The 17,215-nt window shown below is 38.7% G+C and overlaps 1 protein-coding gene across 8 annotated transcripts in view; it reads left to right on the forward strand.

The window, feature by feature from the left end:
• The window catches only part of camta1a (calmodulin binding transcription activator 1a), a 308,434-nt gene that overhangs the window by 3,169 nt on the left and 288,050 nt on the right, over nt 1–17,215 (forward strand). For 7 of the 8 annotated variants that reach the window (XM_056733048.1, XM_056733049.1, XM_056733050.1 and 4 more), the window contains exons 2-3: nt 542–643; nt 13,773–13,876. In XM_056733048.1, coding sequence (XP_056589026.1) covers nt 542–643; nt 13,773–13,876 — 206 coding nt within the window. The remainder of the gene's footprint in view (nt 1–541; nt 644–13,772; nt 13,877–17,215) is intronic. The other variant, XM_056733054.1, reaches the window with a different exon arrangement.

Here is a 17,215-nt window from a genome sequence, read left to right on the forward strand (position 1 = left end):
TGTGAAAAAACACAAGAGCAGGCACACACACTCACAGTATTAGGCATTTTTAACAAATCAATTAGCATTCTCTGTTAAATCCAGGGAACGTTCATCAGTGTTATATGCATGCAGTCTCTAGTTACAAGGGAACAGAGTTTGCCTTTGCATTTCCCATCCACACCCTTGCCTGCAAATGAAACTGCATTTTCTCCCCACAAGGCAGCACCTCTGGCCAAAGTAATCCCTTTAAATGCACCCCTAAATGCATTTGATAAAAAAAGGGAAGAAGCAAATAGGCATGCTGAACTCTGAAGCTATACGGTGCGGATTGTTTGGGAGAGGTGTTCTTCAGCATGAAGATGGACACATTTGGGATGCATGGTCTTGCTGACAGGGGTTGGGCAGGCCTGACTCTGCTGACCCCGGTAAACCGTCTTATAAGTTCCTGCTATGTGCATGGGGAAAGTAAAACGTAAAAAATGCTGAGCCGTCGTACATCCGGGAATGTGTACTTTTCCCAGAATTCTTTTTTTCTCCACTCTCTCCTTGCTTCCTGAAGGACTGAAGAAAATCCGTAATCCGGATCGAATGTACAGATCAACCGTGTGTTATTCGGGCCATGCTGCTCCTAAGAGTGTCAGTGATGACACAGAGACCAACAGTAAGAGCTGCTTATTAATATTGCATTTGTGGCATTGCTGGAAGGGGCCACTTGCTGCCTAATCTATTATTCATCCATCGATTCATTTATTTACCTCTTGATTTCATTTGTTGTCTTTTCCTCTCTTGGGATTCACTGTTGGTGCTTTCTGCCGTGATTGACGAGACAGCGGTTTGACAGGGGTTTGTTGTCAAAATCAGAAATGCTGTCAGTAAATGAAAAGGAGGGTGGGTGGGTGAGCCAGACACACCTTGTGCTCCAAATGCAAGCTCACAGTACACATCAAGCTTTAAAACACATCCATCCTGCACACCCAAAAGCACAGCATGTGTGTCGCATACTAAGCTTTACCATTCGCTGAAATCATTAGTCTAGGCTAGATGAAACATTTTTCCCATCAGAATAGAAACATACATATTTTATGTTATACTTCAAGCATAAAGCACTGTTTGTTTGGTTTTTATCATGTGTATGTTAATATGGCTTAATGTGCTGTGTGGATTTCTGATTACCCTAGAAGTGGCGCTGTTTTAATGTTTAATAGGTAGTGTATCTCTTCTCCTGGCGCTTCTGAAGATTTGGTTGATCTGTGTAATTAAAGCTGTTCCTTTTTTTAGTGTACATTTGTAAGGGAAGTTAAATCAGCCTCATCTTCTTGTTATGCTGGAGTAAATCTTAGCTGCTTCAAAACTCCAAAATTTTAATGAACATGCCCAGAGATGTAAAGTAAACGGCAGAAGCGATACTGTTCTAGATGGCGTGCGTGTGTGTGCGTGTGTGCCTGCCTGAGATCCACCTGCGCTTTACGTATCGAGTCTATCCCTCGCGCTCGCATAGTCCCACATGATGTAAGCGTTGTGCGTGCTTGTCTGTGGCAGCCCGGTTGATGTTCGGTGCCCGGAGGTTTTCGTATCACTGGGACAGTAAAAATGCAGCATGGCCTGGCGGAAGCAGGTAAACCATTCATGTGAGTAATTGTGCGAGTAGTTATGATAAGGATAAAGGGCTTTAGTGGGGATCTGCTGGCGTGTCTCTTACTGTCTGCTGTGTGTGTGAACGCATGTGCGCGCGCTCGCAGGTCTTCACCTCCTCTCTCCCCGAGATGGGATTTTCATGGATGGGTGAGCTTGGCGGAGGCTGAAAATACATAAGATGGCTCGTTTTTCTCTTCGGTTTGTACCAGGCACTTTGGTAGCTGAATTAAGTCGCGGTTGTGGGCTTCTTTAAAATCGTGGAATCAGGCCAGCCACCCACTGTATGTGAATGCAGACAACTTTTCTAGGAGATGTTTGTAATGGTTTAGTCAGAGTAGAGCCAAAAACTGACAAGCCTAGTTAGGAAACAAGACTGCAAGGTCTTTGTCATCAGCTGAGATACTTTTGGTATTATTAGATTTAGTTCTGAAATAACTTTCATACAAATTTATTAAAGGGGAACCTCAGCCAGAATTGGGATGGTTGCATCAGGTGCTGCTGGTCATTAATGTCTGCTGAGAACTCATCAGATGTACCCAAGTCTCTGACATCACCCACTAAACCACATCAGTGTTTTTAACAAGGCTGCCTGCTGGTGATTTGTCACATTGACTATAGCTAGCCTGACAAACAGCACTATAGGCAGACACAGCTGAACACTGCCATGTAATTTGTGTAGGGTGAGCATTCGTAAAATTCTGAACCTTATGAAAAATAAAACAAGGGTTATTACTCAATTCAGTTTGGCTTGTTTCCAGTTTAATTGGCTCCTTATAGCACATTTTCCATAAAGTAAACTCATACTTTGTTGCTTCTACAATTACTGTTTCCATTTCAGTTTACCTTACACATAAAAACGTTAAAGATGATAATGAAATATTACATGATGCAGTTTGTAATCTTAATTTAGACACCATGTTCCCTTTGTTCAGCCAAGACCAGTGTTTGCAATTAATCAAGCATATTATCGATTTTTCAATGCAACAGCAAAGCATGGAAAATAAATGATGTAATCTATTTTTAAAGAGAGGGCACTGATTAAAGTGTCAATTAAAACACATTTCTCCATTTAAGCAAATGCAGGTGTCAAGACATTTAAAAATCTCATGCATGACTGGGGATGCACCCGCATCTGGACTGGATTGTGCATTATTCCCTTCAAACCTGAATTCTTGGCAGAGTTTGAAAATACGTGTATAAGGTGCTAAAAAAGAATACTTAGTGGCCAAAGTTTTAATGGCACATTTGAAATTGGGCTTTCTGTCAAAAGAATCTGTTTAATGTTGCAATCAATCCGTCAAACTTTTATAAGATGTCTGTTAATATGAAATGCAAAAGCCTATATGACAAAAGTGCAAGTCAAATTTCTATCAGAATAAAAATGCGAAGGGCTATATTGGTATTTGATTGTCTGTTAAACATACAATCAGTCATCCTCAAGATCCAAAGCCATGTCACATGCTGCATTTATAGTAATGCTTGCCAGGTCTAAAAGATTTAAGATGATTCCCTAAAGAGATGTTAAGTCACTCACACTCAGTCACACGAGAGACATTTTCTTACCTTATCTCACAGCTATCTGCCTTAAGTGTGACTGATTGCCTGTGATTGGCAGCATACGATTAAGTCAACATTATGTTGTTCGAGAAGGCTTTTGCTATTATGCTTCAATCAATGCTTCTTTATTTTCCTTCATGATAATAGCGAGGTATGGCTTCTCACAATGTAGAAGTACTTTGAGTCAGGTGGTTATAGTGGTTTAGCTTTGGGCCTTTTTCCAGGTAATCATTCGTCCTTAGATTGACATCCATTTAAGGAAATTGATGGTTTGTTTTGAGGCATTGATTTATTGATGCGGTGGTTTTAAAGTTGCATCTTAATGATTTCATGCGGTGATTCTCTCTCTTTGATTAGACAGACTTATTCAAAAACCCGCTGAGCATAGAGCCAGAGAGGAATATCGCCGATATGTAAATGGGGTGGATGAGAATTGCTGTGAGACCTTGTTTTTATCCACATTAATTCTTTGTACATCTGTGATAATTCTGCATGGCTTTTCTAACAGCTGTGTTTTATTTGCTCGTGGGCCTCGTGGACATACAAACACATGCCTGTGGCTTGTGCTGTAAGCCTTTTGCTTGTCTTTCCTTAATCTATAATGTTCTCGCAGAAATATCTAAATATTGAATTGGAGCTCACATGAGCTTTTAACTTGTCTTCTTTGATCTTCTGTGGATAAACATTAAAAACCACGGTCAGCGATATTCTTGGTCAGCGATATGCCTTATATTTCAGTATTTTGTCAAATATACATTCGCAAAAACATCAGACCATGGGTTCTATTCTTACACCACAGAAGCTTCTGAAAGCAGAAGCATTTTTTCTCAGGGAGGGAAATTTAGATGACAGTTTAATCTCTGGACAGCACTGAGAAGTCTGTGGCCTGGCAAGTCCTTAGTTTAAATTGAGTTCATCAGTTGAGCTGTGATAGCAGGATCAGAGGTTTTGTGAAACGGCGGACTTCTTACGAATAGCCCAATGGCTACGGCTCTTCAATAAGAGCAGCCAGGAATTCAATGAGGGAAAAAGATGGACTTTTACTAGATCATTTAAAAAAGGAAGCACGGCCTTCTCATCTTTTTATGATTGTCCTTTTTTATGTGAACTTTATCAAAGTTGTGAAATGCTTTACCACAATAACACTCTGATTATTTCACCCCTTTTCTCTTGTTATTTGGTCACAAGAGCTTTATTAGATCACTATTGAATAGATCAATAATGCAGCCGAGAGTGGTTTTGCAAATATCGTCTTTTCTAATGTTTAGTGATTTTATGGACGGACTACAGGGGGAAATGCTCGAGTCTCTTATGTTTTCATTACAGGGGAGAACGTAACAAAGCCAATTGCCTACAGCAAGTTACAAGGGGGATGCATATTGAAATAAGAATCAATAATATATTCATACATTTTGATACAGAAAGACCTCAGATCTGAAAAGGAGGTTATGTAATAATAAGACTTTTTAATCATGTTTAATCTGATGAATCATGCTATTGATGTTTTAATATGTCATTGACGATAACCTTTTATTCTGGAGGTTGTTTACTAGGCAACGTAGAGGGAAGTGACAATTAAAAGCAATTGTCACTCACTGGACAAGCACACAGACAGCGAGAGAGAGAGAGTGCTGAGAGTTTTGCGATGTGGATGATATTGATTTTAGATTTGTTTTTTCAGACCTCTCAAGTTTCATGACCCACACTTGTCTCCAGGGTGAGACTAGCTCAAGCTGGCGTGACTGATATTGTTAAAGCTCCTAAACCGTCTCCTTCAGCAGTGGCATCTCAGATAATCTCAGGATCAGTCGCCTTCTCCCCGCAGAAATATATGTCCACTTCTGTGACACACTTGGTACCTCTTACCAACAGCGCATAAAGTGTTGGAGGTGAATTCAATAAACAATTGTGATACTTCGTGTGGTATTTCAGCACAGAAAATGTCTTTTCTAATTGCCCGTAATTCAGTTTAACCAGATGGTAAATAGGCTGAAATATTACTGAATTGTAATAAAATTAGGTACATTTTTCAACACAAGCATCTTTCCTTTTTATGTTATCTAAGCAAATTTTAAGTTGTACTTTGTTAAAACACTCAATTTATGCAATTCGCATGTTACTCATGTGCCAAAATCAGTAAATAAAATTGTATTGATAACAAAAAAGATCTTGATAATGGCAGCAAATATTCATCAAGGGATGGATTAAATTATAGTGTTCAATAGATTTCTTTTCCTTACGCTAAAAAAATAATTGTCATCAAATTGATCATGCATTATGCATGAATGCATGTTGTCCTCTCTAATGGACACAATAGATTCTTTCTGTCAAATACATGATAAATTGATTTTCAATCTCAAACCATTGGGAAAATCCTGACCCACTGCGTCAATACATGCATGAAAGTGTTAAAGAACCAGTTGTACCACCAGTATGTATCTAGATTTAACTGGTGCCGTTTTACAGTTGCATGTATGGTAGACTGTGGCATACCTTCTGTGTATTAGGGCCAAAATAAATTGGACAGTCCAGCTGAGAAACTAGTCGTTTTTAGTATCCCTAAAATAATAAAAAGAAAAGCGCTTTTTGAAGAGATCACTACAGGCATCTTGCAAAAAGCAACATGTCTTTTGGGAAATACTCTGTTTGCAGTTAGTAAGTGTTGGACTGAGGCCCATCCCACTCAAAACCCTCAAACTCCCACTATCCAACAGTTAGACGTTCTGAGTTTAAAAAGAGCTTGTTGTGTACCCATGTGTCTGCAGGCTCAGCTGTGTCAAGCCCTGCTTGATATATTTTGTCCTACCTGCCTCTTTAATGAGAGAATTCCCTTCTGAGTGGGTGGAAAGCTAAAGCAGGAAAAACATTTTTCTGCCACCTCCACTACTAATCTCACTCTCTATTTTTGAGCCTTTTCTATGGCGTATCTATGGATGAGATCACACAGCAGCAGAATGTGATTGCGTGTCCTGTTTTTGAGGGCTTAATATCGTCCCGGTTACACACGGTTCTAAATATGAGAGTTTTATGTCATCTGAAGGTTTAAGTCACTGTCTTTTATCATAGAGCTGCTTACATCAGTTTTGTGGATTGGGTACAACCCATATGCAACATTTTGTACCCAGTTACAAATAAATAAAACATTGTCAGATCACTGTCAGATCATTAGGATTTGAATGGACTCATTTATTAAATGTCCTATTAAAGGGGTAGTTCACCCCAAAAAGAAAATTTACTCACCCTCATGTAATTCCAAACCTGTTTGGTTTGATATTTTGAAATATGTTGGTAACAGAAACTGTTGGTCCCCATTGATTTAAATGGGATTTGTGTCCATATAATAGAAGCGAATGGGAACCAATGGTTTTTGTTAACCAACATTCTTCAAAATATCTCCTTTTTTGTTCTGCAGAGGAAATAAAAAGCTAGGTTTAAAATAACATAAGGGTGAGTAAATGATGACAGAATACATTTTTTGGGGTGAAGCATCCCTTTAATTGTAGTTGTGTTACACTGATGTCAGTTTCACATTAGCACATTCGGTTCATGTGAAGTCCAGTACGGTTCGCTGCTGATCTGAACGCAATCGCTGAATAGGTCAGTTTATACACTTATATGTGACCCTGGATCACAAAACCAGTCTTAAGTAGCACGGGAACATTTTTAGTAAAAGCCAAAAATACATTGTATGGGTCAAAATGATTGATTTTTCTCTTATACCAAAAATCATTAGGATATTAAGTAAAGATCATGTTCCATGAAGATATTTTGTAAATTTCCTACCCTAAATATATAAAAACTTTATTTTTGTGAGTGGACGGCCTGCTACAGTGCCCCTGATTATCAATTTATAAGGCAATTTTCTCAATATTTTTTTGCACACTCAGATTCCAGAGTTTTAAACGGCTGTATCTCCTATTCTAGCAAACCATAAATCAAAAGAATGCTAGTTTATTCAGCTTTCGTGTAATGCAAAATTCTAAATTTCTGGAAATTTACCCAAAAGAATTGTTTAGTCATCCAGGGTCACATATAGTAAATACACTTGTAAATACAGTATATTATGTCCTGCTTTCCACTTTTTATTCTGTACTTATTTTCCTCATACTCCTGACTAGTGAGATACCGTCCCCTGATCAAAGCTTGTTTAGTCATTTTCTGGCCTCCTATCTCAACTCAGCACAGCACATCTTCCAATAAAACAGACTATGGTTTCAGCCTGCCTCGCACTTAAGGATCTGACAACTAAATTGTTCTTCACCGGCAAGAAGACAGAATTATGTTAATGTCCACATTGTCACCAGTGTTTAGGCAAGAAAATAAGAAAAACAAGGCAGAATTAGAGGCTGGAGATGCGCAGCGGGATGTGCAGTCTGCATCCACGAGATCAAAGCGGGATGGAGAGCCGTTACGGCTGCAGCTAGGTTGTTAGACAAGACTTCATTCTCTGTTGCTCTCCTGTTGATGTGCATGGCTTGCAAAGATGGTCCCCGGTACCGCTGTCCACAGACATAACATCCCCCTTTACTCTGCAAATAGTTTTTTTCCGTTTGTTCCCTGGCACTCGGCACAATTTTATATTTTATGACGCCGGAGCTCATTCCCGCTCCCACAACCGCAATAATGTCAGATAAGAGCGTCTTGACACTGATAGACTGCTCTTTATTAAAGCAACCAGCGTTAGAACTTTAGTGAATTAGCATTCTGCTCTATTCTCCATCGCCTTTTAACTGCAGAGCAATGAGCCCTCGTTTTAGTGTCATTCATTTTATTTGGTGAAAAAGGAGCATAGCCCAAACATCTCAAGTGGTGTTTCAAGTCGAGCTCTGGGAGGAGTTAGAATGGATTTTATTAGTATGAGGGCTTTTTAATTAACAACCAGTCATCTAATCGGAGCTGGAAATGAGTATATTCCGCACAGTCAGTGTCGTACCTGTCTTCATATCCCTAATAGCAATTTACGCTGATAAACGTCTGCTTTTAATTTATAGCGAACACAGCGGACAGCTGATTTGAGATGTTTTGCCTTTTAATTATGGCCCCTCGCTCTGTTTTATCACAGCAATATTCTGTTTCATTATTCTCACACAGAGAGTAACTCACTGAAGTAACTGTCCTGTGTGGAAGCTTATATTAGTATTCAGAAATTGTTATACGGATTGGAGTTTCATTGTGGAGTGGATGATTTTAACAGTGGGTGTGTCTGAGCGAATGTGTTTGTCGGCTCTGATGAGCGGCGGTCCTTGGGTATTTGTCAAGTATGTGTATGTGCTTTGATATTATTACAGAAGAGCAGGTATTAGAATCCTGTCCGAGCTGAGAGGGCTTCTCCTACACTGTCTGATCGGCTTCTGAGGGCTGTCTGGAGATGACCAAGGCCCGTTGTCAACCCACCTCCCACCAATACAAAATGAATGTATGAATTTTTAGGAAAAACAAATGTTGCAGGGTTGGTGCGGCCGGAAGTGGTGCAATATCTCGCCATATAATTACAATAAATTACTTTAGCTAACGCCTTCACCTTCCCCAACCCAAAACCTAACCTTACAATAAAAACACAAAATAATCAACTGTTTACACGTGGCAAAAATGATGCGTCATTGAAGTACGCATGCCCAGCGGACGTAGCCCTTCTAGTCAAAACCATGTTTCAGTGCACTGGAAGGATTTTGCGAATGAGACAGCCCTTAAAATGGCTGACTACCTGATCAGTGCCCTGACTACTGAACGAGGGAGCTGATTGAGACACAGGGATTGTTATTCTGATAAGAGCTCCGCATCACTGAATCATCCGAAACATACGAATGGGGAAGGTTTCGAAGCTATAGTCATAACTGTGCTTGTCAGTGCCTTCATGTTGGATAAACATTCTCGTTTGTGTAAGTAAACGGGACTCAGAATGACATCAGTGTAAACATTCAGCCAATCCCAAGTAGGTGTTATGAAGCGAATCATCTTGCGTAACCTGCAAGCGGCATGCGCATCTGTGTTTAAAATACCCACTGGCTCAATAATCTGTGGTATCTGTTGCTCTCTCAATTCATTTCCATTTTATATGACAGGCAGAGAATTTACTGTTAAATTCACTCCTGAACATAAACTGAGGACGATTACATCCTTCTACCGTCACTGTAAAAGTGTGTAACGTTACTTGTTTTGGCGCGATTGAAATTCTGCGTTGTGATAACGCTGGTAAATATCCTTTGAAACAAACTTGTTTTGCGCTCAAATCATTTGGTTCGTTACTGCTATGTTCGTCATTTCAACCAGTGTGTATGTTAGGCAGGCTGTCACATTTGTAACAGAGGGGTTTGCTTGCTTGTTTTGGTGGACAGCTGTGTCACCCTATTTGGCTGCAATACCACATATAAGATGTAGTTTATTTGCAAGTATTTTCGTTGGATGTGGCATTTTATTATATACATTGTTATCCTGTATGCTTTCTTTATTGTAAACATTAATGTCGTGATTACATATCTAACGGCAAAGTTGCATAGAAACTCAATTTGCCATTATGAGCGCACTGCAAGAATGCACCTGCGGCTTGTTAAAATGTTATTCTAATTAAACTATTTTTAGCATACCGGTACTTTAGACTATTTTGAGGTTTCATTGAATTTTGCCCCGCTGTGTTTTTGATTTACGTTTGTTTCCTTTTACTGGCACTGCTTGCTGCATGGATAAATCTGTTTCCTCTGTGTGTGGGAAGGTGCCTAGTTGTCATCAGCAGGTGTTTTATGCTAATGGTAATTGAGCAAGTCAAATAATTTCCGATAGCAGTATCTGCTCTCCACAGTAAAACTCATTTACCCTTGTTCAATCTTCCCCATCGGTGTATGACGCGTTCTGCACATAGCCTGCCCCATTCTCCAGAATTATCTCTGTGCCCCAACTGGAACAGCGCAGAGCCACTCTGCTGTTCGCGGCGTTATCGGGTAGCTGTAAACTCTTTGTTAGGACTTTGCTCCAGGCTGGGATTACACTCTTTTCAAAGAGCCGTTTTCCCCTCTCTATCACCCACCCTTTTTAATTCTTTAAAGATTTCAGTCATCCTTTAAGTCCATATTTTGCAATATTGTCTTTTATGACTTTAGATTTCGAAACATCTGAGCAAATTAAAAATAGAGGTGTTATAGAACGGACAGGCAGGGTGACTTTGCCTTTAAGAAGCACTGGGGACATGAAGTTTACCATTTGAAGTGTGCATCTTTGATTTCTGGTCAGCTTCTGCTTGAGACACAGGCCTTTGTTTTATATTCACAAACAGAAGCCCGAGTCTTCTTGGGGTTCTCAGACAAATTGAAAAGGGTTCAGGTAACAAGAAGAACACTCTTGAGAATCACATTCCTTGAATAAACTATAAGGCTTTGTTGAGCACAGTCACTGTAAGACATTTTCAAAGGTGATATATAGGTAGACAAGAAGGACAATTTAAAGTCAGTGCTTCTATCTAAAACTCACTAGTCTGCAAAACTCCCGAGGATGTTTACCTCATTTGTAAGTCGCTTTGGATAAAGCATCTGCTAAATGACGAAATATTTATAATCAATATATTCAGCTGAGAGAGACGCCACTTCTCTCTCTTATTTAACCGCTTCTATTCACTTCAACCTACGATCATAACTTGAATAATGGAGAGTAAAACCAGATCTCGAGACATGACAGTGATGAGTGATTTTTCTCAACGTTTCTTCATTGAATTAATATATTTTGGCTGTTGATGGAACACTGAAGATCTATAATACGATTATGTCATTTAGGCACACATTTCTCAGTCCAAACAGATGACAAAATCCTATTCTCTGACATATACAGATGTCTGCAATATCAGTGTTGATTGCATGACAACTAGGGAGGAATGAAAGATTCAAAACAGGACCACCAGACATTTTAGCTGATGCTGCTGCCAGAGAAAAGCTAATATCTTTCTCACATTACGGGTTTTTTTCTGTCATCGCGAACGAGGAAGCGCTGATATGACGAAAGGGGCTTTCATAGCAGGATCATTTAAATTTTGCATAACAGTCCGACGGCGTAACACAAACATAGAGACGGTGTAATTGGCTGCAGCAGATGTGTCTTGATATGTCATCAATGACGCGAGCTGTGGCGTGTAAGCGCATTAGCTTAGAGAAGAAGGAAATCGACTGATTTGCAAGCGTGTCTATAACCTAATTCACACGACTTGGTACAGCATCAGAAATGATTGTTCTGTCACAATTAGAGCCTAAGCAAAGTGGAAGGAGTCTTTTTGATGGTGACTCAGTCAGTCATATTATCATACAGTTTTGACTCACAGTAAGTGTGTTTATTTGGGTTGTCTTGGGTCTCTATTTTTGTGCTGGTATTAAAATGAGTTGCTCTCAAAAACGATTCAGACATATAAAATTTGGGCTTGGTTGTTCTACCATTAAGTTAAAAGGAAATTTAAAGAGTACATAAGATGAGATCATGAAAATTACATTTTATGCAGTCTTTAATTTTTTCGTGTTTGAAAGTAAGCAGTCTGCCAAGTTGTAAATCCGAAGGTGAATGAATAACAAAGTTATTGGATTGGAAAAAAGGAGTCTACTCTGAATTACACTTACAGACGAGTTGTCCCTAGTCAGATTCGCGAACCGCCGTGGATTTACGTCACTACATATAGTCCCCGCCTACGTTTTGCTAGGACTGACCAATCACATCGAAATAGTAGCGATTTTACACCTTCTACATACATAAACTTGTTGTTAATGTAACGATTCAGTCAGCTCACAATGCTATTCATGATTCTGATCTCACGATGCGATTTATTCATGATTTACTTACGATTTATTTTTACAAAACGAGTCGAAAAAATTAGAAATGAACAACTTCCCTTGCATTATTTTTTAAATGCTTCATGTTTCTTTGTATTGTAAAATTATGTTTTATTTCAAATATAGAAACTAAACTGCAATTTAAAAAAACAATATAATAGTAAAAGTCTCTTTAATATTAACAAACTAATACTGTCTGTGCTTTTCTTTTTTGTGCTTTTCTTATTTTGTTGCATTTAAGAAATATAAGTTTGTCCACGTTTAGGTTTGCATTGAACATGGCAGCCCCTGCTGTTTAAAAAAATTATTGCGATTAAGTTAACATCTCAACGGATTCGAATCGTCACACATTATAATCGATTTCAACCGGCTCACGGTGAATCGTTACATCCCTATTGGACACTGCATAAACCAAACTACGATTTTTATGTAAAAAAGTAATTAAAGTAGATACTGTATGTTGTCCACTTAGTCACTACTCATTTTTTGTTTGTTTGTTAAAAAGAGGTAGTGAGAAAGAAGATTGACTCATTAACAATGTGAGTGTCTTGATAATGTCCAGTAATGATATGGTGATTACTATGTAATGTCACTGGCTGAACAATCTAGTTTGTGTGTTTCTTCTGAGGATTATAAAGTGAAAAATCGGTTGATAAAGTCCTTATGTCTGTGCTCTCCCACAGTTTTAAAATGGTTAAGATCCGAAGAAGATGACTGTCTAGACATAATTATTGTCTGATTTTCTCTTGTTGTTCGTATTAAGATTGTAAGGTCATTCAGATGACAATTATTTCAAATTCTGTTATATCATTTGATTCATGACATTACATCTGCGTGGTTTTATTTGATCTTATTGCAGTCAAACAGTAACTTAGCTTAGATTTATTATCATATCAAGAAGCAAACTTTCCCCATAACAGGGAGAACAACTGCTGTGTGGCCCAATCTTTTTTCTTCCTTGCACAATCTTGCCATATTGCGAGGGATTTATTGGAACGGGATGTGAATGTCATGTGGGTACTGGTGACAGACGAATATATAATCAGCGGTTGGTCGTAACAAGGTGATTATAATTGGACTCAATTCACTGTTGTAGACAATTTCATTGTAATTTAGGAATTCTGCCCGGAAAGTGAACTTTCATTTAACAATGAAAGTTAAATGGTGTGATTTGACTGGCCTGCCAAGCCTTTAGGAATAGGAAGGAGAGACAGACATGGTAAGAATAGAAGAAAGCCTGATATATAGTCCTGCCTTAATTGCCCCTGAACAAATTGTATTCTCTTTTTCTTTTATCTTCGGCTGGCATTTGTGCTTTTACTGGTCTTCCTAGTCAGGATCAGGGTGGCTTTGTACTTTATTGGGCAGTTAAAGTCTTAATAAAGCTTAGCATCAGTCCCCCTAAGCCTTTGAGAGTGGACTTCCACCGCCGAAACACCGGAAGTTTGATGATTCTCATCACAATATATCACAATATTTCTTTTTACCTCGCAGCACCGTGGCCCATTAATTCATTATTTCATTCATACCAACGTTTTACCTTCATCCTGTGCATTGCTTGTTAGCTGCTGCGCTTTGCAGTCTGAATAATTGGCAACCATTAATTTATGATCCTTGTTGTGTGCCGCGTATGAGAGATGCAGAAGAACCATTGTGGATAGTCATGATGTTATATTAAAATATATACACTTGCTATTGTACCTGTTCACTTAGTCTTCTATGTTGGCATGATGTATTGATATATGAAAGAAATGCATACTGCTGCTCCGTTCTAAGACCTTGTGTGCTTTTTCTCTGCAGATGAACATGGACATTTGAAAATATACCTGCCCAAAAAATTGCTTGAATGTCTACCAAAATGCTCCACGTTGCCAAAAGAGAGACACAGGTGGAACACCAATGAGGTAAGGTCACCTCTTTCCGCCATCTGCTGCTGCCTTTTTTTAACTCCTGCTGACTTCATAGAGATAAAACCTCGTTTATTTTAGGCAGCGAAACGGACACAATGTGTTAATAGAAACCTCTCTAGGGACTTTGCAGTCAGTTCGGATATTAGCAGCAACAGCTTGATTGTCTCATTTTTGCGGCGGGAGGGTTTAGATCTAGCACCCTGCTTTTTCCTTACTGTGATTCTTGCACACTGGACATGTGCATTTCTGGAAACAGCAGGTTAATAAAGTGTCTTCAGAAAAGTGGAATTTTCACATTTCAACAGTTTATTATCTGCACATAAAACATTTATGTTTTGGCATTCAATATTTCAGCATATTCTTCTGCTTTTGCACAGCGGTTTGTAAGTGAAAACTTGACGGTATATCATTTTTGGCCATCTGTTCCAGCACCAGTTTTATTCATAGATGTTTTAATTCCCTGGAAATATAGGGAGATATGATTTTTAAAACATACTAACTAGTTGACAAGAGAGAAAATCCTGTCGATAGATCTCATAGTGCCAAATTAGAGCAGAGCTCTGAAATTCATTGGACTGTCTGTTCATCTCGATCTTGTTCATCTTTCTTTGAGTCTGATTCGGTCTTTCTCTAGAACTCAGTGCACAGATTAGTAGTATTTCTTGTACTGTGTCATGACTTCTTGAAATGTTTTTCCCAGGAGTCAAGGCATTGCGGGATACATTTTTTAATCATCAAGTTGTTTAACTTGGCTTTGTTGTTTATTGCCGTTCAGTAGATGCTGGCATGCTGTTTCAAACCCCTCTGTGCCTTATCTTACAAATCCATATACCTAATAATCTAAATATGAAAATGCGTTTTAAGTATGTTTATCAAAGCCTAAAGGTATTTCAGACACAATGCATCAAACAAATAAAAAAAGATAACAACCCCCTTAGATTTATGTATTGAAAATGAAAATGTAAAATGTTTTTATTTGTATGACTGCGGGATGAAAAATCAGAGGCTGTTTGCTCCAGCTGTCCTTGACCTATAGGCCAGCCATTTTAAATTAGTTCATTTCTTTTCAGCCCAGCTACTTTATCATTTAATGGAAATGAGAGGGTGGCTTGCTTGATTTTTGTGTTTTATTTGTTGTTCGTGTTCAGTCTGTTGTGCGGCGCGACTTCCTCCTCGCAGTGGCTGCGGGGAGATATAAACTAAACATTGTTTCGCAGCCGCAAGCTGGAGGATTTTAAATGACTGAGTTTCTCTGAGGAGATTCATAAACTCATAGCTCAGTCAAGGCAATGGTGTTTTATTGCAATTGATCCCAATAAAGCATGCATGGGGTTCGCATTAAGTGACAGGCAGCAATATTATCAGAGGACATGAGAGGAATTTTTTGTGGCGTGTGCGCATGTTGAGCATTTTTTGTTCTTTCTTTATTAAAAGTCTTATAAATGAATGACATCTGATGAGAAGTACTCTGAAGTACTTTGTAATATCAGAACGCCTGCCAAAGCCACATATAGAACTCTCCTGTCACCTTTACATCAGTTTTAGCTCTGCCCAAACTCCTGACAAATCACTGACGCTCTCCTCTTAAAGGGATAGTTATGAATTGGAAACTCTACTTTATCCCTCTGTGTTGGAGTGATTCAAAAAGCTTTACTGGCATGATAAATTAAATGTTTACATTGTGAAAGCCCCTGAAAATTAAATATAAACATGCACAAATACAGATTAAGATAAAAATAAAGTATTTAAGTATCTATGTGAATGACATTGCCAAAATAGACATTGAATGCCAAAATAGACATTTTTGGTTCTTGTCATATTCGGCTAGGATGTTTTCCTTGTATGGTTCTTTTAACCAGAGACGGTTTTGTTGAATAATTCCTCTTTGAAATGCAAATATGGCATTGTGGAATATGGTTGTTTATTTGGGTTAATTTCCATGTAATATGATGAACTGCACAGAGAAGTTGAACATTCTCTTTTCACTCAGAGCCTGCCGATTCACGTCACGTGTTGTGTGTATTATTTTAGTCTGGTTTAGAATGGCACATATTAAGGAAGGAGAGACAAAAATGTTGCCATAGATCAGCGGCTGCCTTCCTAATTGGAGCTGATGGTTTAACGTGTTTGACCTGCGGTGTTGTGCTTGCAGTCACAATTAATTTTCGTGAAATGATGTCATCTTCACCCCGGTATGAAATGTTTGCACCGACATGAAACTCAAAAATGAAGCGATCTTGAACTTTTCTCTGGATTGATGCCACAGGGATGCATTTTCAATAGACTAGAAAGGGCCGCCATAGCTTCTAATTTAGATGAGGCCAGTTTCATGGGTAGTAGGCCAGGCAACCTTTCCCAAAAAGCAAGGGCATTTGTGTGTCATGTGTGCGAGGCAGACATCGCGGCTGGAGTGACTCACCGATGGCAGACTGAGAGGTATTAAGCTGTCTCATTGCTGCTGATTGTGTGACTCTTACTGAATGTGACACCTCCTGTATTTCCTCCATATCCCTCCTGCTGCTCAGGCATCTTTGTTTTTTTTCTACCTGAAATAACCATGTGCGGGTAACTGTGAGGGTTCATTCTAAGATGTTGTTATTCTTGTAAAAGTGTTGTTTCTTTGACTTCAATCTCATGCTTGATCACTTCACTATTTTTGTATTTAATGTGTATGATGATGAGTGTGAGATTATGAGTTTGTTAATTATAGATTTATTGATGTAAAAGATTTGTATTATGTACTATTTCAATATTAAATATATAATAGAGTTTTGGAATTTAGATGCAGGGGGAGAGTAACTTCTGTCATGCTAGCTGGAGTCCAGACGTCATGACCTCTCATTTTTCTGCCGGTTGGTGAGGAGGACTGTCTGTATATCTGTCTTTATATCTCTCCCTGCGTGCATTCACGAGCAGGATGTGAGTTAGAATACATTTCAAGCATTTGCTGGAAAATTAGATAAACCAATTTGCTCGAAATGATGGAGAAGGTTTAAGGCGAGAGGGGGAGGCGAGAAAAGCACAGCTCTGTTTTTAAATTGTCAGAGTGAGATTTTAAGGAAATGCAGGCTGAGGATTGACAATTTATTTAAGTGAAACCACCACAGCACCACAGTCCTGTAAAAAGGCTTAGAAATAACAGCATAAAAGAGTTTGAGGGAAACATACAAAAACTAATTAGAAAGGGGTCCGTCACATCTGACAACGGCTTCCGTTAACAGAAATCAAAGAAAAATTGTTGTGTTTGTTCAGGTCAGATTTTATTTTTGAAAAACTAGCTCTCAATTCATTTTAAAGTTAAAACACACATCTTTTATGTGAGGCTGTATTTTT

This window comes from Triplophysa dalaica, chromosome 20 (assembly GCF_015846415.1).
Source record: "Triplophysa dalaica isolate WHDGS20190420 chromosome 20, ASM1584641v1, whole genome shotgun sequence".
Lineage (NCBI taxonomy): Eukaryota > Metazoa > Chordata > Actinopteri > Cypriniformes > Nemacheilidae > Triplophysa > Triplophysa dalaica.